The following is a 17,583-nucleotide window of genomic DNA, read 5'->3' on the forward strand; positions in this document are numbered from 1 at the left end:
AGAGGGTAGATGGTACAAACTCTGTTGGACACTCTTTGTATTCGTGAGAGGTAGGCATTTCACTCGGTCCCTCATCTTCGGAGTTAGGGAGCTTGAACTACCAATATATCCAAGGTGATAGATCCGTGTCTTCTGTAGAAGCTTCGAGATTCATCGTATTTCTAGTTCCTGCCATTGGAGAATACTCTCTCAGTCATGAACCATCTTCTTTGGGTACCCATACGGCTAGTCACTTGGGTTATCTAATAGTATCATAACAAACCCCCGAGTGATCTCGGTCCACTACGATGTTAAGCCTTTGCATACCCAAAGTGAGTTAGTAAGAAAAACATAAATCTTTACTTTTAAAGTTATAGTTATACATGTCCACTAGAATTAAAACTGTGGTACAACGATTTCAATTAAATTCTATGGTGTCTACCTCTTGATGATGAATTCTTTAACTAGATGATAAAAACTGGGATGTCAAGAACATAATTTGTATGAATTATGCAATTTTGCACATCCATATTCTGATAGTTGCATGTTTACTTGTACACATGGCACTGCACACACATATATTGCTAGTATGTTGCTTACTCAAATTGGGTGTAGTTTGACCCTCTCAACTTTATTATTTTATAGGAAGTGAATAGCTTTTATGGAGCAATTATGGGTACCGCAGCGGATGGAGCCATGAGATATCAAAAATTCTTAGATTGTCCTGCGAAACTTTGATAACTTATTTTCATATGAATTATGATCTTTATCTAATAATGATAGACATTTTATTTTGTTTGAATGGAACAAAATGAAATTTTCTGTTATCGCATGTAACTCGTCTAAATTATTTAACCAAAGTGTTAATAAATGATTCCACTGTGATTTAAAAAAAAAGTCATAAATTTTTTACTTAAATATTATGGGGTGTTGCATCCCCTATCCATGAATCAAACGCCTCCTTAGGGACCCGAGCAACACCCGCCCCCCCCCGGACCTTGCCAACATAGAACACATCCTGCATAAGCAGTCTTGCAGTGAGTCCATTCAGAAGTGCAGGTGGTATGTTGGAAAGGAATGGCATAAAAAATGATCTTGTGACCAACATGGCCACTTTAGAAGCCATAGTTGAGGGTTACAGGTGCCATGTGCAGTGCTTTGTCAAGTTGTTCCAAAATATCCAACATGTAACTAATTATTTTCCATCTAACATTTTGGTTACATGATTCCAACCACCTCTAGTTCACTTGCTTGTACTTTTAGTATTCAAAAAATGATCATATTGTATAACTAATTTGACGTGATTCCTTAAAAACTTCATAATTTTTTATATTCTTTTGATATCCAAAATCATAAATATCTGACATCGTTAGGACACTTTTACCCTTCACAACTACAAATTTATGCATTTTCACAATAAAATTATATCGCTCGTCGAATATGTACAACACCCACTTAAATCTAAAATCACAAATTTTTTTACACGAATTTAGACCTCACGAACTGGCATAAATTTATTTGCAAAATCTTGGTGAAACTGAAACCATCAAAATCACAAATATCATACTCTTTCACATATAATAAATATTTTCACATAAAAATATTTGTGAAACATCACTTGCAAACAACATACTTTCGTATATATCCTGAAATCACATAAATTTATGTGTGAAACACTTACCACTAATTTCACAAATAGCTTACGTTTTCACATATATTACACGCTCTCTCATGAAGCTATTTGCAAATCTCTAGATATTGTAAATATCATACTTAAATATTTTCAAAACTATGACAAATATATGATATTTTTTATATTTTTCAAATTTATTGAATCATATAGAAACTCGCTATGGTCTCAACCTGTTTATTTTCGCATAATCTAGAGCTTTTTTTTTGTATTTTCTCCCTAATCAGTGGTCCACAACATGCTTCCCTTTCGCCTACTAATCCAATAATTATTTTTAACTCATTTGTGTATATCATACTTGTTCGCATATATGTTTCAAAATCTTGTGAAGTATATTTACAAAAAGCTTATTAATCGGCAAAAATTGAATAGTTTTGCAAAATTATGCAATTGTAAAAATCAGATAATCAATATGATTAACATAAAACTAAATACAGTTGGTTTGCATGAAATCAAATAACTTAAAGTTTAGCAATTATAATGTTATATTTAATACATGAGCTTTATTAGAAAGTTATAGTCAAAGTTTAACTTGATCCATTTAATTACAAAGTTTAACTTGAACCATCCAATTACAAATGTAAGTTTAACTTGATCTATTACAAAGGCGCATAATTATCCACAACTCAGCTAGCTAGAAAGAATCTTTTAGTACCTCTCTGACTGATGTCTCTGCCTTTTCATTGTCTTTCGCACCCTTAAAAGTCCTTTCCTTTATATGCTTGTAGAACCTAATCATATGAATCCTTGTATTTGTGATATCTTACTGAAAATAACTCTTTATTAGCAAACAACTAACTACAATGAACATCTCAAACTAGTGAACAACTGATATATAAACACATACCTGTGTGAAGTTCAACGGTATATATTGTATGAAAAATATACTATAGTCACACCTGTAAAACGAGAAAATACTAAGTAAAAAATATATACATGTACGAAATAAGTTAACAAATAAATACAAAGTAATTACTCGTTCTCTTGTTGAAGAATACCTTCACCCTCTGTGCTATCTAATCTTTGTAACAGTCGAACCCAAATTGTGTTAAAAAAAAAGAACCTGCAACATGCAAAAAAAAAGATAACAAACATAAACAAAAGATCCCATTATTGTGTAAGTTATGTTATTGTACTATTTGTTTAAGGTTTTTATTTGCTAAATATGTGTTTAACGTGAAATTTTATAGCCTGAAGTCCTTTTCTTTCATGTCCATTTCTCAAAGAACCTAGTGTCCATTGCCCTAGTTGAAATACATTAAGAGTTGCAACATAAATCTAGTGTAACATCCTTGTGCACGTGAAGATTTATTTGCAAGTATGCAAAGTTGTATAAAAACATATCTTGTTAGCATCAAGGAAATAATGTAACATGTCATTACTCTCCAAGCAGTCAGTTGCCCCACCTCAATGCCCTTTAGTTGTTGCCATTTGCTTGAACATACAAGGTTTACGAGTTAGTTTTTATTAATCGGTAGTAAAACAATATAAACATCACTTTTATAACTCACAGAAAAATACAGGGTAAGGTAAAGGGTCTTCGGCAAGTTGTCTCTTTCCTTGGTCTCATTGTGAGCCACTTGAATTCTTTGTACGAATCTTTGTAAATGCTACATTGTAAATCCAATGTGGTAACAAAAAAGTAAACAAAATTACATGCAAATATAACAAAAAAAAAACAAATTAACATGTAAAATTAACACTTACATCACTTGCCAATAGAGTTTATTTGCCAAACTCATACTCTTTCGGCTTTGAGGTGTTATCTAGTTTTTTCTTTCTCATTAACATATTTTTAAATTGTATATGATTAATATCAAATATACACAATTGATTTAGGACATTACTTGCACCTCATATATGATCGGTTATTCCTTGCTCTTTGAAACTCGGGGCTCTTTGAATCATTTTCTTTTGTAAGAACGTGTATGGCTATACATCTTGAACTACCTAAATATACACATAAAGAAGTGACCAACTAAAAAATACTAAATATACACATAAAGAAGCAACTAATTAAAAAACATTGGATATACACGTAAAAAAGCAATCAATTAAAAAATACTGGATACACACACAAAGAAACAATTAATTAAAAACCACTGGATATGCACACAAATAAGCAGTTCATTAAACAACACTGGATATATATACATATTGTTATTCGTGGTATCACCTGTTGTGGCCAACTTCACCATATACACTGCACTAGTATGACACATCTTCATGTTTTGTTCTCCGTCTCTTAACCTTAGGCCACCTTGCTTTGCAGGCCACTTTTGGTGGATAAACAACTATAAGAGTAGGTGGAGTAATGTTTGGGATATTATCCATCATTAGGAATAACAAATATTGATTATATGCAGCTTGATACGATTCATCTTTGAATCACTTATCACAGTAATCCTTAGGTAGGTTACCCTCATACAAAATGCATGCATTACATGTTAGCAAAGAATAACATGTCACTCTTTACAAGAGCACAACTGCCTCTCAAGATGAATATTGTAACTGTGAGATTGATCACGAGTTTCATACCATTGTCGAAGGCAATGCACTACTTGTACACATATTTGTTGTGTCTTTTTCTCCAGTTCCTCTAGCTTTTCTTTGACCTTCGACACCACATTATCTGTCATATGTTGTCTCATGATATTTTTTTCCTAAAAACTTTCATCAGCATGAGACAATTTTTTAATACATAGAATTAAGAGTTTGTCACGTATAACGAGAATCAATGAATTGAAACTTTCTGCTATATTAGATGTCAAGCAACTATATCTTTTCGCTTGAAAGTGACACTTAGCTTAATGTTTTAGATCCACGTTAGTGGTAATATAATTATATGTGTTTGTGCTTTATTCCTTAACTTTGTCAAGAAAATAATTGCAGTCATTTCGTGGTTGCTCGAGCTACATAAGACAATGACTCTGTTATTACAACAATATAACTGCCATATAAGTGTTCTTCCTCATGCATATGACAGTGACTCTGTTATTGCAACTATTTAAGATTTTTGTTTTATAGTTATTTCTGATCACATAATCTTTCAAAAACTTGTGGTAGTTTTGAAGATCATTAAACCTTTTGCCCAAAACAATTTCTCGATTGTTTGAGTGTGTTGATAGCCATTGCAATTATTCACAATCATTAAGCCTTTTGCAATTGCTCATACAAATATGATGTTTCTGCATCAATGATTTTCAATTGGCCTTTATTGTATGAAAACCCATTGAACAAGAACCAAAAATTTACATTCTCCAATGTTATTGGTGCATCACTTTCATCGCTTTCACCATCTCCTATCGACATGGTATACTCATCATCATCAATATCATTTGATTATGCATTGTTAACATGATTGCTGCTATCACTAATTGACTATTCAATTTCACCAACTACCTCAAAATCCATTGTATCTATCACTTCATTTGCTTCTATGCATGCATCATTCTTGCATTTCCAACATTAAAGATTAATCATCAAAATATCACATTCATCATAATCTATATCTCAACCATAAATTATATCAAAATTACACTTGTACCTAACATTATTATATGCCTGAAAAGACTGCATGTCATTCAGATTACTGCGATGAAGATCACTAGCATGAGTTTACCCATGTGGTTTCACATCCTTTGCAGTGATCTGTCGATCATATACAACATCAATATCGTCCACTATTTGAAACAGTTGAATAATCGACAAAAAACTCTGATCAATAGATAATGCCAGAGATAGATGCACATTATCCATAGGATTCAAACCCTTTCATTGATCAACCATTTGTTTAACTAATCATTCATTAACTTTGCATAATTTCAAATAAACATCACCACTAAATAACTTTGATTCTACATCATCATCCTCAATATCTATCCATACTTCTTAATTATTTAAGTTTAAATAATAACTATAATGAATGGCTCAATAAGTATGTCACATATACCATTTTATGAGACATCAAAACTGCAAATTTCTTAAAGATAATATTTTTGGAGACAACTATATATATAATTCAATAAAATAACAATTATTAAAGAAAATTACATATAATAAAAATATAACAAATACTTAACATATTTGCATTTTTATTGGTTCCTTTTAAGTAGAGTTCCACACTATATATACAAAATATGTTACTTGGGAGAGATGTTTCATAAATATTTTTTTGCGCAAATATTTATTATATGCAAAAGAGTGATATTTGTAATTTTAGTAATTTGATTTCACAAATAAATTTATGCGAGCTTGTGAAGTCTAAATTCACATAAAAAATATGTGATTTTGAATTTAAGTGGGTATTGAACATATTTGACAGGCAATACAATTTTATCACAAAAATTATACATTCATAATTGTGAAGGGTAAAAGCATCCTAACAATATCAAATATTTATAATTTTAGATATCAAAAGAATATAAAAAATTGTAAGGTTTTCAAGAAATCACGTCAAATTGGCCATGTAGTAGTCATTTTTAGTTTAGTATTTGTGATCTCACTCTGACATAATGATCCATTAACCAGAATCAAATGCTTCAACGAGTGCTAGTAGCCCAGTACACAATTCATCAGCACCATCTCACCTGTTAAGGAGAAGGAAGAGATTAGGGAAAAGGAAGAGAGAAGAGCATAATGGGAACACATCAATTTCTTGTCCTGTATAGCCATTTTGGCTCGATTCCTTCTCAAGAAGACCATAGGGAGACACCCATGACCTGAGCATGTTGTGAAAGAAGCACACAGGGCAGGCATACTTCGACCGTGTCTCCGGGGCCGGGGCACAGTAGAATGTGGTAGGACACCAATCTTCTCCTCAAAGTACAATACCAAGTGAAAGTCTCTTGCAAAAAGAATTGGTTTACTCAAAGAAGATGTAACACTGGTCAGATCCATCCACAGAAACAAAATGAATAGCAAAAGAGAGGACAATTATTGCAACTGAAATTCTCTGCTTCATACTATACTTGTATTGAGGAAGAAAAATCTTACAGCCAGGGATCTTTCATATTAGCCCCAACAAAAGAATCAAAACATAAAAATCTTCAGGCCCCAGATAACCAGACAGGCTAGGCGCAAACAATCACTATTCATTGATCCTTTCCATCGTGGAAAGCTGAAGATAAAATCAGAAAGATGCAATTCAACTGATCGACATATCTTAGTCACAAAGAGGGATACAATTGGAGAACGCTCTCACATTTAAGATCGGAGGTAGATCACTGCAATTCTGATGTAAAAACCGTGCATTTCATCCCCATGATATAAAACTACCACTTTATGACAAGCAGGAGATGGTGCATGCAGAATTTGCAACTCATTTTCAGCGTCTAGGGAGATCTCCAGTTGTGAAACTACCCTGTTTTCCAAGTTTTAGAGCTTTGGGATCAATTGAGATAGTCCCAACAGTTAATATACCGGATGTGTCATCAGATCCATTATCTTTCACAACAGAAGAGAAAGAAGCAGAAGTAAACCTATTAACCTTGATTGGCATTGTACCCACATTAACAAAACCAGCGGTCAAGTTACTATCGTTATTTTCCTTTGATTCAATTGCAAGGGAGCCGATCTTCATAACTGAAGACACATTTTTCCCATCCTCCACAGCAATACTCTCAGAGTCTTTTTTGGCACTTGATGAAATATTATCGCCTTTCTGAAAATCTTGCACTTCAGTTTGCTGATCAACAGTGTCTGTCGGTTTTTGGCTGGCCGCTGGTGATGGCAAGAAATACAAATCCTGATAACCCTGATTAAGATGCCTGGTTTTCTTATCAAATAAAGCTTTCTGCCGCTCCTCATAGTAGATGAAATCATCCAAAATAGATGTCTTCAATGCATAACTCTTGAAAATTTTCAGCATCTCAATACCTTGGGCATATTTTACCTGTAGCATAAACAGTTAGCAATCAGTCAAAAACAGCAAGAATTTAAGCCCCTTGAGGCAATTATAAGACATGCACGACAATCCATTTTGTATTTAATCTTGAAATTAAGAACCTCTTTATTGTGACAAAATTTAAGTATGAATCCAGTACAAAGAAAAGCATGTAAAGAAAATATCAACATCAATTTTGTCATCTTTTTTAAAACAGTAGAGGGAACGGAACTGGTGGCTCGGTTGAGACATCACAGAACCAAATAACTGTGAATCACACCGAACCCCCCATTAAGGAAGAAAGAACACTCCTCCACAAGCTATTCAATGAAGGCAAGCCATTGCACTGTCATTCCTGCTGCTAGAAATCCTAAATTCATCCAATGAAATCTCATCAAATATGCAGGTAGAGAGTTACATAGGTTAAAAAATTCAGGTTTTGGAAGTCCCCTAGTTAGTCAAGTCTGTTCCCACCATCACAGAAGTGCATATGGCAGCCAGAAAACCAAAACCTGCAAGGCTGCAAAGGATGACAACCTGGATGTGTGTGAATCTGGGAACATTGGTTGGGGAGGACCAGATATCTTCATCAAACATCCATATGAACCAGAACAGTGATTCCAGAGTCCAGACTCCTCTCCACAGGATGCACTGTTCATAACTTTATCTGATCTGTTCAAGGTTTCCCCAACTCTGTTTGCGTGTGTAAATGCCTCTCCCCTCCCATTACTAAGCTTTAAAAAAAAAACTACTAAAAGTTCTCTAAAAATAAAAAAAGAGGAGGTTCATAATGACACTAGTGAGCAACCCAGCTGCTAAGGGCTCCAATTAGCAGGCCAACTCTAAGATAGGTCATGCAACTGTATATTCTTCCAAAATCTGACATCTTACAGCTAGGATTTATCAAAATTTGTGAGCCATATTTCTTCGTTACACATAATTCATAGAAGTTTGGTTACAAATGTGATTCCATCTTTAATGATAACCTTAATTACTTCATTAATCCATCACATCACCTGATGTTAAGTAAAGCAACCGGATGTATTTTTCAAGTTTCAACCATAGATAGTGAACCCTCATTTAATTTTTAAAAAATCAGCAAAAAGCTCATTCTTTTGAGAGAAATGTTTAGAAAGGCTCTGACAATATATAGAGAGTGCACATGCATGGAGCCCAAGGTGGTGTAGGTCATGGAACTAGAACTAGTGGCCTCTATGAAAGTCTTATTATTGGCATATGCAATGTGAGCTTGTATGCACTACAAGAAAAACCTCTTTTACTGGTGTGTCCCCCCTGGCACACCAGTGAAAGAGCATTTTCACATGTGCTATTTTACTTAGTGCCACTGAAAAAGTGAGTTATATTGGTGTAAATAGTACTACATCAATCTAACAAACTTTTTATGGCACACATAAAAAGTGCGTCAGAATTTTTTCTGGTGCAACAAAGTGGGCCAAAAAGATTTTTTTCTGGCGCACATAAAAAGTGCACCAGTAATTTGGCATTTAAAAAAATTCATTTATTTTCTTTGGCAGGCTCTTCCTCTTTCACTGGCGCTATTTTGCTTACACCATTTTGTCGTATAAATAAAAGTGTGCCAACAAAAAGACACAAATTTAAATAAAAAATCGTGTTCTGCACGGGCTCTCGATGTTCGTCGGTGACCACCACTGCCGGTCGACGTTCTCTCTCTCTCTCTCTCTCTCTCTGTTCACTAGCCCGACACTCTCTCCCTCTTTCTCTTTCCTCTTTCTCCCTCTCTCTGTTCACAAGCTGGCCACATCTATCGGCCGGTGCTCTCTCCCTCTCTCTCTTTGTGTTCACCGACCGGCGCTCTCTTTGTCTCGCTTTCTGGTGTGTTGTCTGACCATTTGCCACCACTGCCTCACCAAAGGTATTTAGTGAATGCGTGCTAAATTCAATTTTTTTAAAAGTATGACTTAGATTTTAGGGGTTTTTATTTTAATTGCTAATTTTGTAATTTATTTAGTAAATGCATGCAAAATCTATTTTTTTCTCATGCATGATTTAGATTTTGAGAGTTCTGCATTTTAATTCATATTTTTGTAATTTATTAAGTGAAAGCATGCTTAATCCGTCTGATTTTCTCATGTACACTATCTTCACATTACATGAAGAGACAACAAAACCAGAGGGCTGGATCCATCCTTTCCAATTTTTCAATGAAGGGTTCCCCATCCCCAGTCCACCTAGAAAATGTCCCTTTGTCCTATTCTTGATCCTAAAAAACACTCTCACAATTAATTGAAACCACTGTCCAAAACAAACAGTCTAAAATCATGTTGAATCCCAATAACTTCCTGATCGCATACCCTCTAACAATGTCAATTCACTGCTTTTGTTTGCAGAAAGCCACAGACAACTTCGATTTCAATACCATTCAAGGATGCTTTAGTCATCAAAGAAACCAAAGCAGCCAACTTGAATTGACATTTGAAGCCATAGCATACAGGAACAAAAGGAGGAACAAAGTAGCAGGAATCCCATATGTGCAACAATTTGAAAAGGGAATGAAAATCCTAAATAACACATCCTATTAAAAGATGTATATAGAAAAGTGTTTGCCCACATATAAGCAATCCCTGTCATCTAACAAGTGTCCCCTTGTATGCTCCATCAGGAGAGATAATTGTAATATTAAATACCATAAAGGGCAGAGGCCGCTAATTTAACCCTTTCCAGATTCAGCCAAGCTCATAATAGACACAACATATGACAAAAGATGAACATACTTGTAAATATGATATACCTATGCACAATATAGACAAAGTTAAAAAAGAAAACTAGTGACAACCACAATTCCTCAAATATGAATTTCTTAAGAGATCTCAAAGAAATTCTTCGCAAAATGTCAAAAATAGAAACTTGAAAGAAAACAATAAAAAAAGGAAACAAAGACATTTGAGGGGAAAAAAAGGATAAAAAGTAAAGAAATAGATTATGCGTTGTACATCAAGATGGATAAATTATCAACTATTGCATGGTATTTAATTTATCAACTAATGGATAAAAACAAGTCACTATCAGTGGTACAAAATTAAGACTAAAATATGCTTATCAACTAAATTACTCAAGAACTTAAAACAAAACAACTTCAAGCCTTTTTTTTTCTCCTTTTCCCTGTAACTTTGAATAATTGATTGGAATTAGTAGAGCTTGCCACTTCAAAATTATGGAAGTACATTTCATAATTCATGGGTAGAAATGGCTTAACATCTATCATGTTGTAAACGTATAGGGTTTCCCATGAATGAAGGGGTTGACCAAGTGGCATTAACATGTTAGACTTGTAGTGCAAGGATGGCATTTTTGTCATCCTTGTAAACTTATAGTAATATTAAATGAATAAAGCAAGAGTTGCATTGAACCATACTGCAGTCGACAATATCTCATCTCATCTCCCCCCTTCTTTCTGGCAAGTGATAAGTGATGTGCCTATGTGGAGAGAGTCCTTTTACTTGGGTTGTGTAGATCGAGTCCTTTTACTCAGGTCAGTGACATAATAATTGAACAGTCCTAAGACTTATTCCAGAAGGAAATGAGGAATCTGCATACTTACGGTGACATTGATTTGCACCAGTAAGCACTTTCTAATAAACTATATCACATAGGTGTGGGTGCGGGTGAGGGTGAGGGTGAGGGTGAGGATGCACTTTAAAAACACTTGGGTGCGAAGGTGCGTGGAGGGTATATATATATAGATAAAAAAGGACTTGATTACGGTTAACTGAATCTACTTTTGGATAGAAATGGGCCTCAGTGTGGTTGACTTCACCTAACACAAAGGAAGCTGTGTCCAAGTGTCACACCCGCCTGGGTGCGGGTGTGATGCGCGTGCGGTGCCCTGTTAGAAGAGTCCGTGTTAGATAACTTATCAAGGAAGCCTATGTATGAACAAGAATTTACATCTCCATCTGGCTATTCTCGGTTGAGGAATAATTCTTGCTGGGAATTGATAACCTTGGATTGTATAACATTAAAAAACAAGTGAATATACATTTTTACCCTATCTACTATCAATATTCTCTATCAAAACTAGAGCCTATTCCAGCAAAAAGTTCATCACAATCTAGCTTTGTATATTGCACTGCCTATCTAGGGTTGAGCCCTGGGGTTTCATTATGAGCTCAAAGCCTCCCGCATACACTTTATTCCCAATTATTCAAGAAAATGCTTGAATCCTCTGTCTTACCGATAGCTTTTGGTACAAAGTAATAATATTCATACATATCATTATCAGAATAATCTTGGTGAGGGCTTTCCTCAAGAAATTGAAAAAATAAGAGGTTTCAAAGAAAATTCTTGGAGATTTTCTAAAAATAAAAATGTGAACAAATTTAATGTTTTGGAAATGAAATTAAAAATATATTTATGATAATATCACCATATCAGATGCTACTTTTATTTTGAATTCTCAATAGTCAATTTACTGTACTTTAGTATTTCAATATCACAAAAATAGAGCTATCTATATAGTATGGTAGCATTGCATCATTGATCAGAGGTGTTTGTTCTTGGAGCATAAACATTTCCATTGCTATAATAGTCTAACATCAATTTCTTTTACAGACAAGTAATGGCAAAATATTTAGATCCACGCATAAAAAGTAACTAGTTAGGTGGTATCAGTAGCATAATATTCTGTGTTTCAACTAAAGAAATGAAAAAATGGCTATTTCAGGGATGAGATATTTCAAAACATAAACTAGTAAGTTTGCTAGTCATCCTCATTGCACATCAAAACTATTCTTAATCATTAATCCTAAGATTCACAATCTATAAATCGATATATTTAATATAAGCAGGGGCTTTATATTAGGTCACAAGAATCTCCAGACTTCCAGAAAATCACCACCTACTTCCAGCAAAAGCCAACCTCCTGCAGTTTCTTAGGGGTTCCCATCATCCAAAGTGACAAAGAAATGCAGAAGTATTCAACATCAAACTGGAGTCACACATATCTGAATTATAACAAAAAGCTTTAAAAGGAAAAAAAAGATTACTCAAAGAGGAAATTAGCTCAACAATCAAACGATCAGAGCCACCAACCTCCTGTGTGTCTCTGCTATTAGTCACTGGCTTGTTTTCATTGTTCTCTAATATTATGTGTCGGAAATTAGGGTTGGGAACATCCTTTATCAGGTGCCACTTTAATGGAAAGCTACCACTCCATTTATCTTGCAGCCAAAAATCCATGTCCTTGTGGAAGTCAACAGGGCCAATCATTTCGGCAACACCACAGAACTGACCACTAGCATTAACCTGCATAGAAGGAGCTAATAGATGAATGAGACAGAAACAAAACAAGATTGAAAAAGATATCTCATAATAGAGAGGTTGGACAACTCACAGAAAAGAATAGAAACATGGGACATGTCCTCTGCTTCCCTCCCGACCTTCTTTGTGCATCTTCATAAGCAGCCTCCAATCGTTTGTTTCCATTGGGGGTGCTTGACCATACATTGTACTTAATGCTTTTGTGCACATCATCCTCACTATAAGACTTTATTACGAAGAATTTTGCATCAGGATAACTAACAGGAAAGTCATCTCTATTGTACTGATCAGCATAAATCAAAATGTTCTCCTGCATGTCACTACCAACTGCCCGAGTCAAATATGATTTTAAAGAAAGGGGAGATGTCCACTGAGTTTTAATCATGTTTGTTCTAGGGCCCCTGTTTTGTTCACTTGAGACATGTGGGCTTCCATTCACACTGCCCATGACTCCGCCAAAATGCAATCTTATGTTAGACTTATCAATCACAGGCCACCCATGACCACTTGATCCAACATCAGTCACTTCATTAATAGCTGCAGTCGTAAACTTGACAGAACTCTGAACTGGTGACATTCTCCTTAGAGGAAAGTACTCTTTTGCTTGAATAGATGCAGGAACACTTGAGCTCTAGCAAATGAAATTGGTAGAAACAATTTGTCAGCAGACTCAACACAACCAATCTATGAGGGAGAAAATACATGCATGCCCATGAACGCCACCATGCTTGCTCAGCACTTGAGCATGCAGGCAAGCCACACATGCACACACACCCATGGGAAATCAAGTTGGACTCACCTGGGAAACCTGAGTAGCACTTAAGCGAGGAATACCCATAGAAGACGGTGTATTTGGTGATGCAGGCTTCTTGGCAGCACCCTCAGTTACATCAGAGACTCCAGATTTCACATCCGTGGATTGAAGATTCTGAGCATTCTTGTTCTGCTTTTTCCTTCCAGCCAGCAAAGATTCGGTAGAAAGGCCATGAGGGATAGTTACTGTGCCCATAGAAGAAGAAGATGCTAGGAATGTTGCACCCACACCATCTAGTCTACTAGCACTTGAGATAGGAACATTAGGTAGTGAAGCATCCAGTAAACTACTAGTGGGAGTGTCGGGCCTAGGCTGCACGACTACTGGGAAATAACTGGGAGAAGAAACTGTATGTTGGTAAGGTGGACCACTGTAATATGGTTGAGATCCTACAAACTGGCCATCCACGCCAATGACAGCTCCAGGTATGTAGGGGTTGAACGGGTTGTAAGTAGATTGTGCATATCCATAATTAGGCGGATAATATACGTAAGGCAAACTTTCAGCTTGCAAAGTCTGCAAAAAGAAAATACAAAACATTAGATTCAGTGAAGTGAAAAACCAAAAAAAAAAAAAACCACAAGAATCAAGAAAGGAGGCCTGCACAATCTCTGAGTTAAGAATGATCATAGGCCTATGTGAATCCCATGCAACAACATAAATTGTTGACAATAGTTCTAAATATTTGACAAAGGCGAGGGCATGAACACAATACAAAATACAACATTGACAAAGCTTACAGAGTATTGGAGATCTGGGCCATCCAATCCTAAAACCCTAGTGTGGTTCTCCCAATCTCCAGCAGCTTCGATACCTAATGGAGAATGAATATAAAAAAAGTATAATTGAAGGAAAACACCTGGAAAGAATTTCCTTTGACAAGAACCACAAGAAAGGGTGTTACCTGTACCGTAATACCCATAATAGCTATTAGTGGCAGGGTAGTAAAGTCCCTGATCTACTATGACTGCAGGTGCTGCTTCATTATCCATAGCATTCATTTCTAATGGAGTTGCAGAAACTGTGCCACCAGGTGGATTCAACTCAGCACCCTGTTTCTTAAGGAGAAGGGATGACATAAGTCATTGCACTTAGGAAAATAGCAATAAAAGATTGATAAAAATGATAAAGAGAAAATCTCAGATGATAAGTTCTTAGTTCTTACCAAATAGGCTTCCGCTCTTTTAGCTACAAAGCCATCATGTCTTTCCATATCAAAGCACTACCACTACTAAACAAAAATGGAAAATTATGGAAGGCATAAAATGCAAGGGAAAATTCTATCACCTAACAATTGTAAGAGATTCTGCATAGCAAAGGGCTTCACACATCCAAGGAGAAAAAGACCTTCGCATGTAGAACTGCATAATGAGCTGAGCAGTCAGTCTCAGGTTTGTCTAAGGGCTCATTTTAACTATAGACAACTTTGGGCACAACTTGATCCGAAGAGCAGTGTTCAAAATCGGTTAGTAGTTTAGCTGAAACAAGCCCAGTGTTCCAACTCAGTAATCCAGCAGGTTTTATGCCTGAATATCGATATGCACCGCAAAATGTTCTCTAACTTTACTGTTAAAAGAAAATCTAATGGAGTTCTACTCAGTGCAAACTTGAGAAACCCAAGCTCAAGCTTCACTTAAGACTATCTGAAGACAACCTAACGTGAAGGCAAAGCATTGTTCAAGCTTGAGCTCATAAATGTGTACATAGAAATTTATATGTATATGACTGCTTGACTCATTTTTCATATGAATCACTAGGATTATACCTTGCAAAGCTTTTCTCTGTTAAACTGGTTGCATGTCTGGATATTTCTATGCACTTTTACCTATTATCTAACTTTGGAGTAAAACATGGTAGTGATAGAAATGGCAGTAGCAGTAGTGGCAGTTGTAGTAGGAGTGGCTGTAGTAGTAGTAGCAATTCTTTACCCAGCTTGAGCTTGGGCTAGCCAAGCCCATGCTCCACGAAAGTTTGTTTTAGCTAAGCCTCAAGAATGCAGGCTTAGTTGCAGCCCTTCACACACAATGTAAGAGGACTCCTCACTTCTAATGAAAAAGATGCAGAAGAATTACCATCTAACTTGGGCGGAAATCAAGCAAAGCAAAACCTTCACACTTTGAAATGTCGAGTCAAAAAATAATATAATAGATTATTCATTGAAAAGAAAAGATTAAAACACAGAAAAACTGTGCACAAAAAGGATTCTCCAGTTAAATGATTTTAATTAAAATGATACTTCTTGGCCCACCAGCAATTAAACAAAAAATCATGAATTATGGCAAACAGAGTTCCCAATAACTGGTATTCCAATACTCACACAACAAAATTGCCCAATTAAGTTTCAGTCAGACTGAGCCTATTTAAAAAAGGCTTTAGTCATTACCATAAGAAAAATTAAAATCACAACCAAGGTGAACAACCAATAAGGAAAAGAAGCACATGACCAACCAAGGTGAACAAGCAATAAGGAAAAGAAGCACATGACCATCCAACACATTTCCTCATTGCTAAAAATCACCAAATCTAATAAAGATGAAATACTTAAACCCCAATATCTATAAAACCTCATAATTCATACAACATCAATTTCAGCACAGTTCATTTCCCATGAAATTTACCAATAATTAAAAATCCATTAAACCCGAAATATTTGAAACAATCTCCAGCATTTTTGCACGAGATGCCCACGATTAAAATACTAACGATTTCAACAAATGAGAATCGTAAGGAAAAAACCATTAAATGAAAATGAAATTAATCAAGAAAAAACTACAACCAACCACACAACGAAAATCGAAAATCCAATAAAAGACCTGATGCAGACGAAAAACTAAGTCGAAACGGAAACCAACAGAATCCAATTCAGCGAAAACACGAAACCCATCATGGAAAATCTCTCCCGCATGCCAAATAATAGCAAGAACAGAAGGGGAAACCGGAAAGGCGACTAAGAAACGAAGAAAAGGGGGAGACATTTTTACCTGATGGACGCCTAATTCATGGCTCGTACAGGGTACAAATTTGGATCAACCGTCCCAGAAAAGGGACAGCTCCAGGGAGCATCTTTGTGCTGCAGTGAACCCTAACCCTAGAAAAAAGAAAAGGGGGAGGAAAGGAATAAAGAGGGAGGGATGGGGGTGGGGGAGAGGGGAGGGTGGGCTAAATCCTAAAGGGAATAGGTAGCGTGGTACTGTTTACTTTGGGTCGCTTTGTATTTATGGTATTCCCATTCCCAGGTAGGCCCCCCTCAGGGGAAAGGGTATTTCAATGGTGCCACGGTACCTGCATGGTAGTACCCAAGTCACAAAGACACGGAAATGACACGTTATTTTTTTGAATAACTTTAAAATAAAAAAACAGTATATAATAGGACACGACACGAGTATGAATTTGAAGTATCCGTGCAACATATTGACATACAAAGCCAAAGGCCACGGGTCGGGCTCAGGTTGAATCTACTCCTAATCTGATCCAGCATAAGCGGACCTGAATTCAGGTTCCGAGACGGATGAATATCAGCTAAAACTGAATCCAGATCCGAGTTGCTTAAAATATGATATTTACATGTATTCAAATATGGATTTTATTTGGATTGTGATGATGGAATGCAAAACTTGATGCGAGTCTGGATCTGACTATGAATCAGATTCGCGGACTAAATGGATTTGAATGCGCATCCAACCTGAACTCCAACCATTTACATCCAAAACTGGATCATCATATTACCAACATGCAGTCGCCATACGATTTTTTGTTTTTTTTTGTTTTTTCAACATGTTTAAAGGCAAATGTGGCCATCGATGCTCGAAATTACCCAAACTACACCATAGATATAGAAAGATAAAATCTAATCTACACATCAAAACAGTTTTATCTAAGAGTCCATTTATAGGTTCACATCCATGGTCAGATTTTCCA

The 17,583-nt window shown here is 35.8% G+C and overlaps 1 protein-coding gene across 6 annotated transcripts; it reads right to left on the minus strand.

Annotated features, from left to right (window-relative positions):
* Positions 1-6,621: 6,621 nt before the first annotated feature.
* LOC149839537 (YTH domain-containing protein ECT4-like) lies at positions 6,622-16,845 on the minus strand. Of its 6 annotated transcripts, none has more exons than XM_090004165.1 (8): positions 16,647-16,845; positions 14,831-14,896; positions 14,570-14,717; positions 14,406-14,479; positions 13,651-14,181; positions 12,925-13,482; positions 12,624-12,836; positions 6,622-7,562 (listed from the first exon to the last, which is right to left on the minus strand). In XM_090004165.1, exons 2-8 carry the CDS (start codon positions 14,876-14,878, stop codon positions 6,996-6,998), a joined length of 2,139 nt encoding a protein of 712 aa, XP_089860291.1. In that variant the 5' UTR covers positions 14,879-14,896; positions 16,647-16,845; the 3' UTR covers positions 6,622-6,995. The 6 variants fall into 6 exon arrangements, with proteins under 6 accessions (XP_089860291.1, XP_089860294.1, XP_089860292.1 ...); XM_090004168.1 differs by having other exon boundaries at positions 14,570-14,723; positions 16,647-16,747; XM_090004166.1 differs by having other exon boundaries at positions 14,831-15,026; positions 16,647-16,746.
* Between the last annotated feature and the right edge of the window lie 738 nt (positions 16,846-17,583).

Source organism: Nuphar pumila, chromosome 4, assembly GCF_984573655.1.
Source record: "Nuphar pumila chromosome 4, dmNupPumi1.hap1.1, whole genome shotgun sequence".
In the NCBI taxonomy this organism is placed as follows: domain Eukaryota; kingdom Viridiplantae; phylum Streptophyta; class Magnoliopsida; order Nymphaeales; family Nymphaeaceae; genus Nuphar; species Nuphar pumila.

Bases quoted from the DNA above. Each gene is read 5' to 3' on its own strand.
- LOC149839537 (XM_090004168.1), bottom strand. From the start codon at position 14,878: ATGGAAAGACATGATGGCTTTGTAGCTAAAAGAGCGGAAGCCTATTTG. The intron at 14,182-14,405 runs GTAAGCTTTGTC...TTCTTTTTGCAG, and splicing joins GCCCAGATCTCCAATACTCT to ACTTTGCAAGCTGAAAGTTT. The intron at 7,563-12,623 runs GTTGGTGGCTCT...TTTATGCTACAG, and splicing joins ATAGCAGAGACACACAGGAG to GTAAAATATGCCCAAGGTAT.